Genomic DNA, 18,855 nt, shown 5'->3' on the forward strand with positions numbered 1-18,855 from the left:
GAGATAACCTCCTCTTCCTGCACACCACAGGCCTCTCTCTCAGCCACAAGATCCTATAGGGCAAGAGGTGCAAGCTTACTGCTGACCTGCTGTTCTTATTGTTCTGCTATCCAGAGTGATGTTTTGTTGTTGATTTTTGTTTTTCTTGTTGTTTTTTTCTTCTTCAATTGCACTATTAAAGCAAAGGGTGTGAGGCTGGGGGCTTACTCACTACTTGCTCAGGGGCATTTCTGCTGCAGGGTTCTCACAGCCTGTAGTTAATCAAGACTTCACAGTCACACATTGTAAGTGTGGCAGCAGAATCTGTACCTGCCCAAACGCTGCCTGGAGTAGGGGTTTATACAGTTGCAGTGTCAGAAAGGAGATTAATGTGCACACTGAAGGGCAGGAAGCATCTCAGCTGGGAATAGTGCTAATGCTTATGAAGAGAGGGAGGACCCAGATTCCCCTTCTTTACCTATTTTTAACTCTTATTTATTCTTTTAAGAGAAGAGTTTCTGCCAGAACCTGGACAATTTCTAGAGGACTGCAGCTCAAGCTGGGGTGTCACTGTTTTTAAAGAGAAGCCAAATTAAAGGAGAGCTCATACTGTCTTAGCCCTGCCAAGTGAGCCAGTGGAACTCTCATCTGCTCTGTGGGGAACAAAGGTGTTAGGCTGAGTCCTTCCCAAATATCTCCTGAGGCCTGGAAATTCAGGAGCTGGAGGCCTGCGCATTTCAGGCAGCTTGCATAGGAGGCTGTGGCAGAGCTGCAGGGGTAGCTGCAAGCTATCCTATTCCAGCAATGTTCCAGGCTCTTGCAATGAAGCAGCAGGCTCCAAGCCTCCTTACCTGCATGGGTGAGCTGGGGGACTGAACCCCACTGTCTCTGACAAGTGACCCTGTCTCCAGCACACCACGGATGTGTCAGGAACTGGAAACCTTCGTTTTGCTTTTAGACCTTTGAACTTAGGTGACGTGGTTTAGTGGTGGACTTGGCAGTCCTGGTGTAAGGGTTGCACTTGGTGATCTTAAAGTTCTTTTCCAACCTGGCTGGTTCTGTGATTCTGTGATGGAGATGGGAGCGCTAACCTCTGGAGCCTCCTTCTGAACAGCGCTGTGGCTGGCCTAGAGGCTGCCCGGTGCCTTGCAGGGGGAGAAGAGTGCAGCTGTGGATGTGCTGCTCTTCCCTGGGTAATGATGCTCCAGGCAGGTCTGATACCTTTGATCCTCCAACCAGCCGTGAGGGCATGGATAAGAAGCGCGCTTCCAGGTCTTCCTTCCCCCTCAGAAACAGTAACGTTGCTGTGAGTGCATAGACCTTCGCCATAGGTTACTTAGTATGCCAGGGCAAGGGAGGGTGAAGAATAACAACTTACTACCACTGTAAAAGCACACATTGCTGCCCGAGGAGCTGGGCAACTCCTACCCCGAAGCCAACAGACAAGTTAAAATAGATCCCAGAGGAATGGAAGACTTTGCATGTGGAAAGCAAACAGGGATGGGACTACACAGTACTGAAGGGTTTCTGGGCTTGCAGACGCTCATCACATGCATGTGCATAGATTCTCCTGGGGGCTGTGAGAGGAAAGGCCTGGGGAGAGGATGAGCTTTCACAGCCAGGAGGAAGGGTGGGGATGTGGGAATAGGAGCTTGGCCTCAGGAGAGCCTGAGAAATGCTTTAGTCCAGCCTCTGTTTCCAGCTGTTGGGCATGGCCCAGAGCAGAGCTGGGTGTTTGGCACTGCTATGGGTTTGGCTTCCACTGCCAAAAACAGTCCCTGTTTAACTGGTGAGAAACAGCACGATGTTCCTCTCTTGCAGATAAGGAGAAACCACTCTGCAGCGGGACCAGAGGCAGGCATGCTCCTCAGCTAAGCTCATCTTCCAGCCGCCCTCCCACTAACACACCAGCTCTCTGCCCGAAGGTAACGTTAAGCAGGTTAACGATGCACGAGTGAGCGCTCGGCCTTGGTGTGAGAAGGGAAGCAAAGGGCGCAGCTGCTGCCGGTCCCTGCAGTGCCCCGCGGGGCTGGAGGGCGGGATGGCAGCGTGCCTGCCGCTGCACCGCTATCGGGGCCGACAGCCCGGTATCGGGGCCTGCAGCTGCCGCTCGGTGGCTCCTCCGTGCCAGCCTGGAAGAAGCGCAGTAAACAGCCTCGCCTCCCTCTCAGGAGAACGCCCCTTCGATACGGGGCGCCGCAGCAGCAGTAGGCTGAGCCGGATCGTGGCAGGCAATGGCGGCGCCAGTCGGGGACTACAACTCCCAGGCTCCTCCGCGACGCACCCCGGAAGGCGCATGCGCAGAGGCGGGCTCTCATCGCGCGAACTCCGTTTCCCGGCAGGCCGAGCGCGAGGCTCCCCCCACCTCCCCGCCGCCGCCTCTCTTGCTGCCCGCCCGTCGCTCGCGACACCGCCTCGCGCACTTTGACGCGTCCCCCAGCGTGGTGACGCGCAAAGTGTGTGCCCGCCATAGCAATCGCGGCCGCCGCGGGGTGTGCGGGGCCGAGCGCAGGGGCCGGGGGGCAGCGGCGGCGACCCAGCGAGCCATCGGGCAGGTACGGGGCGCCGGGCCGGGTGGGGCGGGCCGCGCCGCCGCCGCCGCGCTTTCCCCCGGGCTCGGCCCGGTCAGGCAGGGCCGGTCGGCGGCCGCGGCCTCCGCGCCGGGCAGAGGGAGAAGGTCCCCTCAGGGCCTGAGGGAGCCGCCGGCGGAGGCCGGTTGGGCTGCGCGCCCCGCCCTTGCGCTAGAGGGCGCTCTCTGAAGCACCGGCGAGGAGGGGAGCGGCGAGGCCCGGGGGGCGCTGACCCCGTCCCGTCCCCACCGGGCCTGTCAGCCCTCCCGGGGAGGGGCGGGCCTGCGCCGCGCCGGCCCCGCCCGCCCCGGTGCTCCGCCGGCCGGCCCGCCCCCTGCCGCCCTCCGCCGGGGCTCTTCCTCCTGCCGGGGCCTGCGGAGGTGCCGCTCCGCGCGGGGCTCCGCCGGGCCGGCTCGAGGAGGGAGGAGGCAGGCTGCCTGGCTTGGGGTGCTCCCTCTTCCCCCCTTTGCTATCCTTTAAAGCTCCGGTTCGAACGGGCAGCGCCGGCGGTTCCTGCCGTTGGGTCCCGGCGAACCATTGAACCGGCGGCCGGCTCCAGTGGGCTGCGGGCGTTGCTGCGGCGCCGGGCCCCGCCGGAGCTGTCACTGCACTGCCCGGACCCAGCGCTCCTCCGGGCAAGTCGGGGCCTCGTGGTGTTCATTCCAGCCGTGTAGAGGGGAACTGGTGATGAAACGGAGCGTTGTTTTCTTTTTTACCTTCTTTTTGTAGACAGCAGAAGTTTGTTCCTCTTTCTTGTGCTTGTCCTGGTAGAGCAGCCCGTAGTTCCAAGTTTGGGTTTGTAAAAGCGAAAATTCTGGGGAAATAAATAACTTTGTGGTTTTCTCTGGCCTTAAAACTGGAAAAATAGATGATTATTTTTAAAACAAATCTTTAAAGCAATACTGACAATATGTTCTGTATCAGCCAAATTGGGGTGCTGTTAGGGGTCACAGCGGGAAGCTGAACCAGCGAGGACTTCCCTCATGTACGACACCAAACCAGGATTTTATGCTCCATAGATCGTGGAGGTTTGGTTAGTTTGGGGCGTACTTCCTTCCCCAGGTGAACTTCAGTGTTGACAGTTCATGATGTGCTTCAGCATTACCTTTGCTTGTTTCAAACTCAACAGGTTTAGGCAAATAGCTGTCTGGTATCTCATAATTTTAAGAATAGTTGTGGTTGAAGGAAGACTTCAAATAATTAAGAAGTAAGGGATTATTTGTGTTATAAATATGGAAGAACATAGAGGTACACTGCTCAGCTTGCTGTGTGTTTAACTAGATTCCAATCATGAGTTCTTAATTTTCTCTTGTAGTGTTATATTATTAAGTTCGACTTCTCATCTACATTGTGTGCTCAGGCACACTTAAAATCATGTTTAGGAACAATATGAAACTTGGTTATTGAAGCTGGGTCAGAGTGTAGTTATTAGAATGTGAGTTGGCGCTATCCATGTGGATGTACAAATCCTCTTGTAATTTTTGTCCACATATCAGTTTAAATGTGCAGTCTTTCTACAAAGTTGATTAAAATTGATTTTTTTTTTTCCCTGAGGGATGATTTTTGGGTTTATGTGGCTCTTTTTTTCCCTTTAAATTGCTCAAGTATGGATTTTGCACTTGTTTCCCAAGTAACCAAATTGTTGGGTTTCAGATTTTACAAATAGATTTATTTTCACCTAAGATTTATAGATTTATTTTCACGCTTTAAAATGTGTATCTGCATCGAAGTCAGTGTGTTGGGAACCTCACCGTCTTTTTCATGAACGCAACACAAAGTCAGTAAGTGAATGACCTGGAGGAGTGTTGTAGTCAGTGCAGTCAGTCAGACTACCCTGTGAGTAGTGAGTACTTCCAGGTATCTGTGTCTAAATACTTCTTTGGGTTTCCCTTTTCTGTCAAATTTTTACATCTAAGTTCAGTGCTCACAAAACCTCTGCTATGATATTGGGATAAGTAGTGTTTAACAATACCATGTGCTGAAAGATGCGTATGTTGATTTTCAGTGAGAGTATTCACTGTGATAGTGAAGGTTGTAAATATTTGTCTTTCAACGTCAAATCCTTTGAGTAAGTGCTTTATGCTTTGTTAATTTCGGTTCTGTTGAGTCTAAATATAAAACTGACAATAGCTGTGTTTGGGAAAAAAAGCATTCCATTCCTTAGCTTATTACATATTGTAATTGAAATCTGTAGAGGCCATGATTTCCAAAAGTTATACAAGATAAATCATGCCTGTATGGATTGAAATCCCCAGTGAGATAGCTGTTCCCTGTCTTGCTGCTGCTCCCTGTTCGGCTTGTTCCTGGAAGGCAACTTAAGATTGAATTTGTTCACCAGCTTGTCCAAAGGGAACAGTGAAAGGCCGAGTTGCTCTCCCAGGCCTTCCCCTCCAACTGGCTGGCATAGTTCTGACAGCTCCAGCTTAGTTCATACTGTTTCTGGTCTTGTCCTTTCTGTAGAGGTCCTCACTTGAGTGTAAGGTGGAATTCTTGCAAGAAGTGAGTGCAGTAGGAATTGCTTTGAGTTTTGTATCTAAAAAGTTATTTACCCGCCATAATATTCTGTCCATACATCTATATTTTGCTGCTAATGTGTATTAATATGAGAACTGTGGAAGCAGATGCTTCTGAAGTAGTTTTTGTTGTCGCTGCTCTTTGTGGTGCCATGTAGAACAGTCGATTGATTGGAATAGGTTGGGAGGGATAGGCCTGTGGAATAGTTGAGGTGCCTTAGTGAGACAGTTACTTTCATTGCTGTGTACCTATAGAAAGGGTGACGTTTTTATGTTTTAACTTTATTTCAGCGAAACAGTTGTGTGTGAGCACCAGTTATTTAGACCCATAGTGAACTTTAAGTGAGGTCATTCTCCAGGTTTTAGGGACAGCTGGGATTTTTCTGGTTTTGTATGCTTATGGTATAGCACAGGGTGTCCCAGAGTGCAACGTGAGCCCTTCCCTTTCCATGGTCTGGAACTTTGTTGCCCTGTTGCAGGTATTGCTGGACCTTTCTTACTTTCTAGCTAGAACAGTTCAGGGTTGTTGGGAGGAGGGCCTGTACAGGCCTTACACAATCTCTGGGGTCACAAGGCGCTTTATTCTCTATCCCTTGGCTGTAGGCTGAAGGTGGAGATGTCTGAACTGGTTGAATGCAGATACAGCACTTGCATTCTGAGGCTGAGCAGATTTGTCTGGATGTTTATCTGTATAGTTAAAAGCTCAAAAGTGCTGCTGGCAAGTGTTGTTCAGTTAATAAAAAAGGGAATGGAGCTTTATGAGCTTGGAATAGTTTTCTTTTTCAGAGGTGTTTCAGGGTGTGTGTGTACAGTCTTATTGTATTGCCTGCATTTAGATAGTGGGTTTTTTTTCCAAAGAGATTTATGCATTTGCGTCAGATTTCCCAGTCTGGTCTTGTGATGAATGAAAAATGAATGCTCCAGATAAAATCATAATTACTTGTCGTTTAGAAAACATCATCTTGCTTTATGCTTAGGTAGGTTTTTTGGTAGCAGATGCTCACTTCATAAAGTACTTCTCAAAATGGTTTTCTTCACACTGGGTATCTTGTAGTCACAGGTTTATTTTTCTGTAGTCTTTGGGGGATGGTTTTTGTGCAGTTTCGGCCAGTTTCATCTTCAGCCAGGTGATCTTCACTTCTTGTCTCCCATTTAGCTCACCAGTCACAGTTCGTTAAAGTCAGAAGCACCTACGAGGCATGAGGTTAAGCTGCAGGGTTGCTCCTCCATTCCCTGAGGGAGAAAAGGTTTTTAACCCATTGGAGTTACCTAACACTGGGTTAAACATGGCCATGGTTTTCAGAATGTACCTGGGCTATAAATGCTTATTTCATCTCAGTTGACCTATGGCTCCCTTTGCAGCCTGTCATTTGACTGATTCCTCAATATGTATTTCAGGAGTAGATGTGTATGTCACTGTCTTAAACAGATCTGTATTTAACATTGATTTGGAAAGTTCTTTCTCCGAGTCTGTTATGACAAAGGAATATTTAATCTTATGGCAGATGAATGTTGGCCATGTTATGGCTAATGAAATGCTGACAATTCCTGTGCAGTTTTGGATGTGGAAGAATTTCTTTTGCTTTGACCCTTCCTCTTCTCCCCTCACCAATACAAGGTCAACTTATAAATTAGTATTGGGTGTTCCTTCCTCCAGAAGTTACAACTCTTCACAGCAATCACAGTCTGTCAGATTGGAAACTAAGAGCTTTGGCAGTGTTTTGGAACAGATTTTGTTCTAGTTTGGCCTGTTAATATTTCTAGAAGATCTTTATCAGACTGACAAAAATTGACGTGGAAAATCAGAGGCCTGAACAGAATCTAGATGATAGTTCCTGTTGTTAAATGGTACCTTCACAAGTCTCTCAGTACTGTAGCAGGATCTCACTTATGAGGATGGCAAGATAAATCTCTTGTCAGTTGCCGTCTTGCAAGTAAACGCTGATAAACCTGAAGTAATTGCTCCACTGCTCCCTCCTGTGATCATTCTTCCTTCTTACCAGAGTCACTGACTGTTCCTGGAACCCTTGAACAAGTAGCAATGTGGCAACCTGCTGTTTCCTAGCTCCTGCTCTTTTGGTGCTCCTTCCACTGCCCGCTGCTGCTCAGAGCCGCTGCCTGCTGTCTCTTTGGCACTGTGGAGCTAGTATGATTCTTGGCACTTTCACAGCTGTCTGGAGGATGTTAAACTGGAATAATGACACTGATCATGCTCTTCCCGCCCTAGCTTTGTTGTTTCTTGAGTAAATCCCTGAGCAACAGCAAAGGGCTAACTCAGGTCTGCTCGTAGGATTGAGGTAGAGTTTAAAAAGTTTCAAGTACTGAACACACCTCTGGTTAGGTGCATTCTTCCCATCATGGTCAGGGTTCTCGAATACCAGTTAAGACTTGTGTTCCAAGTGTGTGCTCGTTCTTTATTATTCTTCAGGCAAACGACCAAAAAGAAACTTCTAACTTTGGAAGTGAAGTTCAGCAGTATTCTGTCACTTAATCTTCTCATTCTCACTCCTTATTGCTGACTTGCCTCTTCCAAATGACCTGTAAGCTTTGATTCAATGAATATAGCAAAACTGTGTGGGATTTCTTGCTCATTTTTTGACACCTCCCTCCCCCTCTTCTTTTTTGGTTGTTACCTCTGCCTTAGGCTAAGCCATGACTTCAGGATCTGGGCATGTGGACTCCAAGGCTGAGCTCACTGCTTTGCTTGAGCAATGGGAGAAAGAACATGGCAGCGGGCAAGACATGGTCCCTATTCTCACCAGGTAAGATCTACTAAATAAATTCCTAACTCTGAATATCTGAAGATACTTGACAGCAGCTTTTACCATGTTTTTGCTTGAGGTTTTTACATACCTGATTACCTGTCTGTAATTCATTTTCTTGGTTTGGAAGTTGAACTAGAATTGTGGTGTTTAATACACACAATTCTTGGTAAGAAATTTATATTGCACAGGATTTACACAGACTGTCTCTAAAGCATGAATTGAATTCACTGAAATAATAGAAGTCAGGGGAATCATTAAATAGTTGAAATAACTTTGATGTCTTCACCCAGAGCTTGTAAAACATTGATGAACCACATTCTCATAGCTTTTCATTTTTATCAGAGTGGTGGTATAACGTTTGTGATTGGAGTAACATTGGTCAGATTAAATGAAAGAGTGAGAGCAACTCTTTCGATGAATTAAAGGGATTATATTGAAAAGACTTTATTGAAGCTTATTGGGCATGTTTAAAGTGAAATATTAAAGCTTGTAAAACTGTTCTTAAACTGGATGCTTGTTGACTGGCATTGTACTGCATTGTGACTTGTGTAAACGGATACTACTCTTGCTTTAACAGGAGATTCACAGAAATTCCACCCAATTCCTCCTCCTGCTGCTGGTGGCAGACCTGTGGCCTGCCTAGTGCATGCAGGGAGACTTAACTGCACTTGTACGTTAAGAGCAATCCAGGTTTCTGTTCTGCATTGTTGGTCAGCAAGTCAGTGCACAGATCCTGAGCTGGCACTGGGTGGAAGGAATGGGAATCTGGTGGAGCTTCTTTGCTCAGATCTGTGCCATTCCTCACCTAGTGGGCACCACTGTTTTTGCTGCTGTTGCTATGTTTTAAAAATAGCACAGAAGAGGGAGATGAGCAGCAGAAAGGCAATCCTGAACAGTTGAAAAGGAGTAGGTCTCTTGAAAATCGTGAGACACGTTTTGGTGTATCTTTGTGTATTGTCTGATTTGTGTCTCGAAGGAAACATATGTGCTTTTTCAAGGCTTTTTTCTTACAGGCATAAACAGCAGAAATTTACTATAGTCTAAGAAATTTAAAGACATTTAAATTAAACATGTCTTTTCTTGTGTTTATAGCAGTCTGGCACTTCTTGCTCCCCCTCAGCTCCTTCAGTTCCATACATTACTTATGCCCAGACAAGTCTGGTAACTCTCTTGGTTCTCCAAGGTTTCTGTGCAGCAGACAGAGTGGTTATGGATGGTGAAAGCTTGCGTGTATTTGCTTTAGTGGAGATAATACAGATTTATTTACGGTAGATAGCGAGGGGATCTACTGGCTCTGGCAAAAGTTGGATTTACAGTGCTTCAAGTATCAATGAAAGCCATATGTCTGTCTGGAGGAGAGGGATTTAGATACAGCATAGGTTTAAAGGAGTTTGCTGGAATTGATAACAGGAATCCCCACCAACTGGAGCTTGCTGATGTCCTGAGGCAGAGTAATGGCCTTGCATATTGTTTTAGGCAGAGGAAGCTGTGGTCATGCTTGTTGGTGAGTGACATTTTTCTACTTCCTTCCGCCTTCTGAGCTAAATAGGAGAAAACTTGCCTGTGTGGATGGGGATCTGCTGAATGTGATGCCGAAGTAGCGTATGTGGAAGGGCAGTAGTGAGTATTTTGATGGTTAATAGGACAAGAACAACAGCAGTGTGGCTTATAGGCCACAGCTGATTGTCACTTCCAAATAAGCCAGTTTCATGAATTCGTGAACTCTGGAGTGTCAGAAGGTAGGATTTGAAAAAGTTGCTTGGAAAGCCTGTCAGCAAGCAACAGATACTTAGTATATATAGTCTTCCAAATGTTGTAAATTGAAATAATCTTGCAAGAGCATTAGTTCATAGTCTGGATGCAAGTTGTGTGCCACCATTCTGGCAAATCCTGGGAGTCAGATCCTTCACTGCATCCCTGCAGCCTTTTTCAAAAAGGGAATAAATCAGCAGCTTAACATCGTACTTCATCTCCACCAACCATGTTGTGGTGTGGGATCCTAGAGCATCTTATGCTGTTGCAATCTGTTGTAAAGGTTCAGGTTGGTCATTAATGGTGAATTAATGCAATATTAGGATTGCTTTATATTATGCCATCTAGATCATTGGGAGTCTTGCAAGGCTGACATGCTTGTATGTATACCACTGTTGTTTGACTCTCCTGCTGCTTCAACTGAGAATTGGCAAAGCTATTGATCTAGATAGATTAATCCAAATCGCTTCACAAGCCACCTTTGTATGTGTTAGTTAGAAGAAGGGTATTGTAAACAAGCTTGGGTTTTACTTTTTTCTTCCTTTTTGAAAGTAATTTTTAAAGAGGCAGTACTTTTTTATTCTTGCTCAAGCAATTGTGACTAATGGTCTCAACCTCCCCATAACTGGTGATTCACAAGCCTGTTTCATCTAGGCTGTGATAATGCTGTCGTCCCTGAAACCACTTGGCAGCTTCAGCTGGCATGCTGCTTGGCTGCCTACCTAAGCAGGATGGACTGATGAGAATGTCATGCTCACTTTCCATGCTGCTTGTCTGTCCTTTCTGGCACGTTATCAAAATGCCGATTATCACCTAAAAAGACCTGACAAGCTGAGGGTGTAGCTTCTCAACTCCCCATTTGTCCTGGTTGGCTGTCAGCAGACACCTCTCAAGCTATTAGTTCACATGGAAAAAAAAAAAAAGAGGAGCTGGCAAAGGAGTATGTAAGTATCTTGCTTTTGCCAGCAAATCGTGAGAGCTCAAGCTGTGCCACCTGTTAGCAAGGGGGACAGTTTCCATCTCCTCACATTCAGGCTTACTAAAAGTAAATATTAGAAGCCCACAGGATAAACAGTATGCTGAAAGAGAATTGTCAGATCAGAGGCAAGCAGGAAAGTTCTCTCATTCCTCATGAGCTAATTTGCTGTTCCTGCAATCTGGCCAGGCTTCATAACATCATCCTCTGTCATGTGGGCAAGTCAGTGTGGTTCACAGAGGCAGGACCAAGTACATTTTTCCCTCTAATTGTCCACAGGGGCGCAGGGTATTTTCTGGAAAGTAACCAGCATGGAGCAGAAGTCAGTGGCATTCTGTAAGGGAAATCCCCTGCAAAAGACAAATGTTTTTCCAGTGGTTCTCCCTCCCCTGTAATGAATTCTGGTCTCAAGGTATTAAGAACTTGTTTTAAAATGTTGTGCTGCACATAGATTCTGCACCCCATGCTAGATTTCAGTAGGGGGGAGGGAATGAGATCTTATACCAAGGAAATAAGATTTAATTTGCTAATGTTTTTTGAATATTGCTCTTTATTTCCCCTCCAACTGCATATATTTCTGCTGTAACACTTTATGGAGAAAGACAGGGGATGAGTATGGTATTATTTATTGCTTGAGCATGACGTAATCTCCCTCTTCTTGATTTTGTTCAAATAAAAATAATAATTCCCTTACTGCCCATTCTAAATGAATAGGAGCATAGGACTTCTTGTGTCTGATGGGGCTGCTTCTCATTTTAGGGGAGGGCATAGCTTCAAAACAGCCTTCATTTTTGCTTTTCCTGATCTGGAGAGCATTTCATGTGTTTTGAAGGTCTATGAATAGGGAGCTGGCTGAGTTTCTCCTTGTCTTACCCATTACAGTAACTGACACATGCTAAAATGTTGAGCTTTGATGGAACTGAAGGGATAAGCTGAATAGAGATCACACAACACTATTAAATATTAAATACTTTTACTATCACACAATATTATTAAAATATAATATGCATAAATAACAAGAAGTTGTGTAGGCACCAGTTTGAGCAGGTGCCCATGCACAGACTGAGTAAGAGGGGGGACTATCACCTGTTCAGGACTTGCTTTGCTGCAAAAGAAAGACTATGTGATGGTGAGAAGTACTACTCGAGCCCTTTATTTGCTCTAGTTCTCTACAGTTTGTGTTGCAGAACATCACCAGGACTCTAACATGAGTAAATAGGAGGTGTTTGCCCCCCAGAGTGTCATGCTTGTGCTGTCACTGGTATGTTGATACAGGTTCAGCGTGGTTTGGAGCAGCAATGGGGGGAATGAGAAATTAGTGGCAAGTCTCTTTTCTCACCCCTCTGTTGTGAATGGTCTGAAATCCTCTGGTGGCACTGGATACTGTTCAAATAAAAGTTGATGAGTTGGTTTATAGCACTTTGACAGATAGGCTGTTGTGAGGAGCTGGGCGCTAGGAGAAGACCTAGTGTGAATTCTGCTCATTTGATGTCATTCCTTCTGCAGAATGTCCGAGCTGATTGAGAAAGAGACTGAAGAGTATCGCAAGGGGGATCCGGACCCATTTGATGACCGACACCCAGGTAAGATGTCCTGAATGGTTTTGGCAGCACTAACTCTGTCACGATGGATACCAGGTAATTCATGTTTAAGAGTAAACAATTTTTACGCTGAATGTACCCACTGCTGATCAAGGTCTGAAACTGCTTTTGCACTGGGTAGTTGTGCTCTCTCTGTGGTGCCGATATCTGGCAGTTTTGACGTACAGCCACCAATGCTTTTTATCTTGTTATCCTTAGATTTACTTTTTTTTTTTGGAGGTGACTTGTTTCCATGTTACTGGAACAGTTTGCCTGGCATCTGCATCTTCACTGTCTATGAAAATGACAGTTTGATACCATTGGACCACTAAAATGTATTGTGCTTTGTCTAGTAGGTATTCTAGGGAGGCAATGCCTGCTAGAGAAAATGCTAAATTAGTGAATAATTCATATGATTTCTTCTGTAATTCTCCTTCTGAGAGAGGTCTGGCTAACTAGAGTATTCCACAACCAGTCTGAAGATAGCAGTTCAATATTAATCTTGACATCTTGAGGTGGATAGCTAAGTCTTTTCCTGTGTCTCCCACAGGTCGAGCAGACCCAGAGTGCATGCTTGGTCACTTGCTGAGGATACTATTCAAGAATGATGATTTCATGAACGCGGTAGGTTTGCTCTGAGAACTCTATCTGTCAATTCTATGTTGCTCTATGATTTGAGTTCCTGACATCACCATATCATTTATGTTTACTCTGTGCTGGTTAACCTCAATACTTGTTTAATATTTATTTTCCTGCTGTCGGGACTCTCTCTTCCGTAGCAGTGGTTTTTAAAATGGGTTGAAGTGCAACTAATTTGCCAGGGTTAAAGGGACTCAAGGAAGGGGAAGTTCATGAGCTGTTCAGGAGAGCTGGAATGTGTGTAGTAACAATTGAATTAGTTCTTCTCAAGACTTACCAATGTCTTTTAAAAAAAAAAAAATAGATCCTTTAATAGAAGTTTAAAAACATAATTTATGTATGTAGTGGAAATTAATACCACTAATTCCAATGCCTTGTCTCAGAATATTTGGAAATGCTGGACTGCCTGTGGGAGCAGAGGAGTGTGTCAACTCTAGAAGACTCATACAGAGAATTAGAAGGCAAGAGTTTGACTTTCCTCTTGCATCGCTATACTCTAACATGAGTTACTAGCTAGAATTTTTGGTAGCCTCACATCCCTGCAAGCACTACACATTGCTGTAAGATTCTGACAGGTTGCTTGCACGTAGCTTTCTGTCTTAAACTGCAAGCAATAAGCAAACATAGATGCCATTAAAAATGTGCTATTTTTATGTTGACTTTTTTTAGCTACTGCCTTTTTGTGTTTACACTTGTACTAAACAGCAGTTTTTTATGGGCATTTGTCTTTACAGATCAGTTCAAGTTAGGTGTTTATTTGGCGCACAGCAGAGGGGAATCCTGTTTCTCTGAGAAGTAATTTCAATTTCTGAGGCACTGGAGGGAGTAGGTTACGGGCTGGTCATCTCAAGATCCAGGGCTTACATACTGACATTTCTTACTTAACCATTTGCTGCTGTGGTAGTTGTCAGACTTTCACTGCACTGGTTTTGGTCACAGTTGAATTTCAAACCAATGTTGTTCCTAATCTTCTCTAGCTAGTGAACGCTTATGTGATGACAAGCAGAGAACCTCCATTAAACACTGCTGCCTGCCGACTTCTTCTGGATATCATGCCAGGACTGGAAACAGCTGTTGTCTTTCAGGAAAAGGTATCTAAGGCTTGGTGTTTAATCTTGGTGAATTATGTACTACAGTGGTTCTTCCCATAAGAGAAACTGTTAAGAAGCCATATTAAAATCCTGTCTCTGTGAGATGATCTGTGCAGGGCTTTTTGATCTTGGCATGTTCAACTGATCAAATCTTGGATATTTCACATCTACTAAGGTATAACAGAACTGATTCAAACAGAGGAGCTGGAACTTAGTGTAATGTTTTGGGAAATGTCAGTGGAATTATTTTATAGGCCAGTGAATGGCACAGGCTGTATAGAGCATGCAGACTTGCTGTAGGAGTCTTGTCCAGTAATCCCCAGCTACAGCAAAGCGATAGCAGTATTAGAGCTAAGTGATAAGCGAGTCATACTTTAACTAAGCAGTCTGAAATCCACATGCTTTGTGGGGATTATCTGGAGCTGTGATGGACAGCTGAATCAGTCTTCTGTATGTTGGCAAGTGTGGTTTTCTGAAGGAACGCACAGAGAATTGAAAGTGAGGAGAAAGTTGGTTTCACTCCCGAGCCACAGTTTCCCCATCTAAAAATTAATGTAACGTTTTTCTGAAGTTTGGAAATCGGGTAGTGCTTTACAGAAAAGTCTAAATTAATTTCTTCACTGTTGGAAATATGGATCTGAATTCTGAAGCATGATAAAATGAAATAATAATGTGCTTCCTTTGTGAAGGATTGAATTTAATTTGAGGTCTTTGTGATCCATCCAAAAAAGCTAAGGCTGCGAGGCTTTGATCCAAAAAAATTAACAAGACAATTGTTCCCCACTTATAGAGGACATAGCTTTCTTTCTGACTAAATCTCTCTGTAAATTGAAAGTATATTTTTCACTTAAGTTTTACACTTAAGGACTTTTCTTTGGACTCGAGAATGTGGCTGCCCCATCCCTAGCAGTGTTCAAGGCCAGGTTGGATGGGGCTTTGAGCAACCAAGTCTAGTGGAAGGTGTCCCTGCCTGTGGCAGGGGCTTGGAACTGGGTGAGCTTTAAGGTCCCTTCCAACACAAACCATTCTGTGGTTCTATGAATATACAGAGCTCTGTTACAGCCCTTTGGGTTCCTGTAGGTATGCAGATTTCATGGTGGCTCGGGGATCCTGTTCAAGAGGGTGCTGTCCTGGCCAGGAAGAGGCCCTCTGGTGGCCACGGTACCTTGTGTCTCATCAGCTTAATTTTTTTTTTAATGACATCAGAGCATTTTAAATAATAATACGGTTTTCTTTCAATATATAACAGGCAACTCTTTAAAAATCGGTAAGCTGAGAGTTCTCCTTGAAATGTATGTCTTCCTTATTACTTTTAATTGATCTTTTTACTGTATTGTACCTGTGATTCAAATTACGTGCAGCAGTCTTGTCACGGTAATGAGGTGTTGTGTGATGTTTCAAAATCCAGTAGTGATTTAGAGAGGAAAAAAGAGGTAACAAAGGAATCTTTCGTTCTAAACCATTGTATTTTCAATTGACTGTTCTAATTTTTAATTAACACTTATCCAGCCTAGTTAAGAAAAGGTGCCTGGCAGGCTGTGTTTGAACACTGCAGATTGTGTTGCTATTAAAAATATTAACCATATTTAGCATGAAGATCTTCATGTGTACAGATTGGTATACTTGCACGCATTTCTCTCTTCTCCAGACATTGTGGAGAATTGTTCTTTTGGCTGGTGAGTAGTCATTAGCATAAAGAGTTCCTCTGGCACCAGGTAGCTTGCTTATTTAAGACTTTTCAATTTAGTCCTAGTAAGCTTTTAGTGAAACATAAGATTTAGCCAAATTCTGTTCTAGTTAGTGTCAGTTCAATGTGGCTTCTTTGAAATCTGCGAAATTGCTGGAGATTTATCCAGAGGAGGTCATGAGGATGATCAGGGGGCTGGAGCACCTTCTGTATGAAGACAGGCTGAGAAAGTTGGGGCTGTTCAGCCTGGAGAAGAGAAGCTGCGTGGAGACCTCAGAGCAGCTTCCAGTGTCTGAAGGGGGCCTAACAAGGCTGCTGGAGAGGGACTCTTCATCCGGGACTGGAGTGATAGGACAAGGGGTAACGGGTTCAGACTTACACAGGGGAAGTTCAGGTTAGATCTAAGGAAGAAGTTCTTTACTGTGAGGGTGGGGAGGCTCTGGAACAGGCTACCCAAGGAAGTGGTAAATGCCCCATCCCCGGCAGTGTTCAATGCCAGGTTGGAAGGGGGTTGGAGCAACCTGGTCTAGTGGGAGGTGACCCAGCCTGTGGCAGGGGTTTGGAACTGGATGATCTTAAAGTCCTTTCCAAGCCAAACCATTTTGTGATTCTATGATTCTATATTGGTGAAACCAACAGGAGCTTTGGTTTCTCATCAATTTATATCTGTAGTGTTTGGCTGCCTCCTAGGCAGTAGGTTGACTGGCCTCTTCAGAAGCTTTTTTTGCAGGTATGCAAATCCTGATTCCAAATATCTTAAGCTTGGCAATAGTTTTATGCAGCTTAAAATGTTATTTTATTTCTTTTTCTGGTTCCATATATTTTTGTTTCATTACATGATGGGTAGGAAATGTAGCCTGGTCATTACTAGAGACAGGGAGAATTGTTACCAGCAGATGCTTTCCCTGGGACTGAGAAGTTAAAAATGAAATATAACTGTTGGAATTGCTTTCTTATTTTCTTAATTCTAGGAAGGCATAGTTGAAAATCTCTTTAAGTGGGCACGAGAGGCCGACCAGCCACTAAGAACATATGCAACGGGGCTATTAGGAGGAGCAATGGAAAACCAAGATATTGCTGCAAATTACAGGGATGAGAACTCACAGCTGGTAATGATCTCTCCATCATTTTCCTTTTTAGAGGGCAGATACCCTTACCTTGTTTGGGCTTTAATTATTTTATTTGTGGGGAGCTCTCATACATGAGTTAATATATGGGTCTTACAGTGGTAGTTATAATATCTGTGAGAGTCAGTAGCTCATGCTTTCCATCCTTTCCTGACTGATTTCCCCCATGCTGCCTGATTATTCTGTTATACCAGTTGTGCTAAAAAGGCTAGTGGAAACCTAGGAAGGAAGGCAAATAATGCTTTTTAATGGGACTCATAGCTTCCTTAAAGATTTTCAGAAGCTTTACATCTGTAACTGTAACATGTTGTGATTTATATACCAGACAGGGATTTTAAAATGAAAGGTAAATCAACATGGGAACAACTTAATACGAAATTTCATTCACTTCTATGCTAAACCTTTCACCAGTTTAGTATTGATTCTGTATGATGTTTACCAGCAATTGAAATGACTTTTAGAAAGTAGGGTAGGCAAATTTGTCTCCCAGGACAGTGTACAGTGTGTTGAAGCATAGGTGAATGCTAATTCTTGCACAGATAAAGTAAAAGCATGACCTTAGGCTTTATGGACCTGCAATTTGTCAAAGCTGCTGTTTTGAAAGGGAATGTTGCCTTTATTCTAGGCTAGGCAGAGACAATGGAGGGATGCCACAAGCTGGTGTGTGATTCTGTTAGCACCAATATAACTCATCTGCTCTTAATGGCTTTTAAACCACTTCCTTCTCATGCAGGAGATGAGGTGCTGATAGTTTAAAATGAAAGCAGCTGTAGCAAAAAGGATTGGCATTTTCTTATTCACTTTGAAATCATTATTTCTCTGGGCAAATGTACACCACAGCATTTATCTACACGCTTTATGCTGCGGAGGTGGTTGTATGATAAGAGCAAAAAATACAGCCAGTGTGAGTTGCATGATCAAAGCAAGAAGTGTGTTCTCATGCATGCTGCTTTTGTGAAACAGGTTGCTTTGGTGCTTCGGCGGCTACGAGAGCTCCAGGTGACTGAAATGACTACAAAACAAGAAAACAAGCGTCCCAGTCCCCGGAAAGTGCCATCAGATCCTCTGCTGCCTCTAGATGAAGAAGCTGTGGATATGGATTATGGGGAGATGGCAGTAGATGGAGAGCAAGAAGAAGTTACTGGTGATATGGATATCTCCTTTCATCTTGATTCAAGTCATAAGACCAGTAGCAGAGTAAACTCTGCTACAAAGCTAGATGGTGGAGGACTGAGAAAAAGCAAATCAGGGAAACAGCATGAAAGAGACGGCTTCCGGAAGGCCAAGCAGAAGCTGGGCTTCTCCACTTCAGAACCAGAGCGGATGTTTGTTGAACTGTCCAACAGCAGCTGGTCAGAAATGTCCCCGTGGGTGATTGGCACTAATTATACACTTTACCCTTTGACTCCCGCCATAGAGCAGAGGCTAATTCTTCAGTACCTGACTCCCTTAGGGGAGTACCAAGAGGTGAGCACGTGAAGGTGGGAGGAAGCACCCTGTGCTTGAATTCTCCTGACAAAACTATGGGTGATTTTGTGGAGATAAATTTGCAGAACTGTTATATCACTCTGATGTTGCTTGATACGAAGGAGATCGGTAACCTTTCTTGAGTTGACTTTCAAATTGGTAAAGTCATTAGGTTGAGTGTTACTTGGTAGCTAATAGTCAAACTGGAGCCCAGCAGGTGTGTGGTTTAGTAGTTGGAGCATGGCAGTAGGTATTTTATTCCTGGTTTCTGTTAAATTTGATGATGGTTTACATGACACAGGGCAAGTCACTCTGAAATACAGACATGTTTCCTCTGGGGGATGAGATAGACTCGTGCAGTTAAAAGTCTGAGGAAATAATGAACTTGACATTCAAAATGAAGTGGTTTATGTAAGCTCTGCAGGAGTTATGATGTTACACAGACACTTTTGAGAGCTGTTGTTACTCACATGGACAAAGTAGTTGGGCAGTGCCAGATTTACCAGAGTGTGTTTCCTGTTTTCTTTTAACCATAAACCTCAAGTTAGCATAGGTCTGCAGGCTACCTTTATCCCTGCCTAATCTCTTTTTTTAGATGGTTTAACTTAATTGAAATAGAACAAAGCAACACAGTTTTGCTTTGTGATATACGTTATATGTGCGTGCACATGTGTGCCTTGCTTCTGTGAGAGCTAAAGAAACCATTATC

At 44.4% G+C, this 18,855-nt stretch overlaps 1 protein-coding gene across 5 annotated transcripts in view; it reads left to right on the plus strand.

Annotated features, from left to right (window-relative positions):
- The first annotated feature begins 2,335 nt into the window (after nt 1–2,335).
- DCAF1 (DDB1 and CUL4 associated factor 1) overlaps nt 2,336–18,855 on the plus strand; it is a 53,196-nt gene continuing 36,676 nt past the window's right edge. For 4 of the 5 annotated variants that reach the window (XR_003993836.1, XM_030502030.1, XM_030502028.1 and 1 more), the window contains exons 1-7: nt 2,336–2,534; nt 7,707–7,824; nt 12,062–12,138; nt 12,686–12,759; nt 13,752–13,865; nt 16,524–16,661; nt 17,643–18,146. Coding sequence is in view for 4 of the 5 variants with exons in the window: in XM_030502030.1 (XP_030357890.1) it covers nt 7,715–7,824; nt 12,062–12,138; nt 12,686–12,759; nt 13,752–13,865; nt 16,524–16,661; nt 17,643–18,146 (1,017 nt within the window). In the remaining variant the exon portion in view is untranslated. Of the gene's footprint in view, nt 2,535–5,601; nt 6,040–7,706; nt 7,825–12,061; nt 12,139–12,685; nt 12,760–13,751; nt 13,866–16,523; nt 16,662–17,642; nt 18,147–18,855 lie in introns of those variants that run through there. The other variant, XM_030502029.1, reaches the window with a different exon arrangement.

The sequence above is a fragment of the Strigops habroptila genome, chromosome 11, assembly GCF_004027225.2.
Source record: "Strigops habroptila isolate Jane chromosome 11, bStrHab1.2.pri, whole genome shotgun sequence".
In the NCBI taxonomy this organism is placed as follows: Eukaryota; Metazoa; Chordata; class Aves; order Psittaciformes; family Psittacidae; genus Strigops; species Strigops habroptila.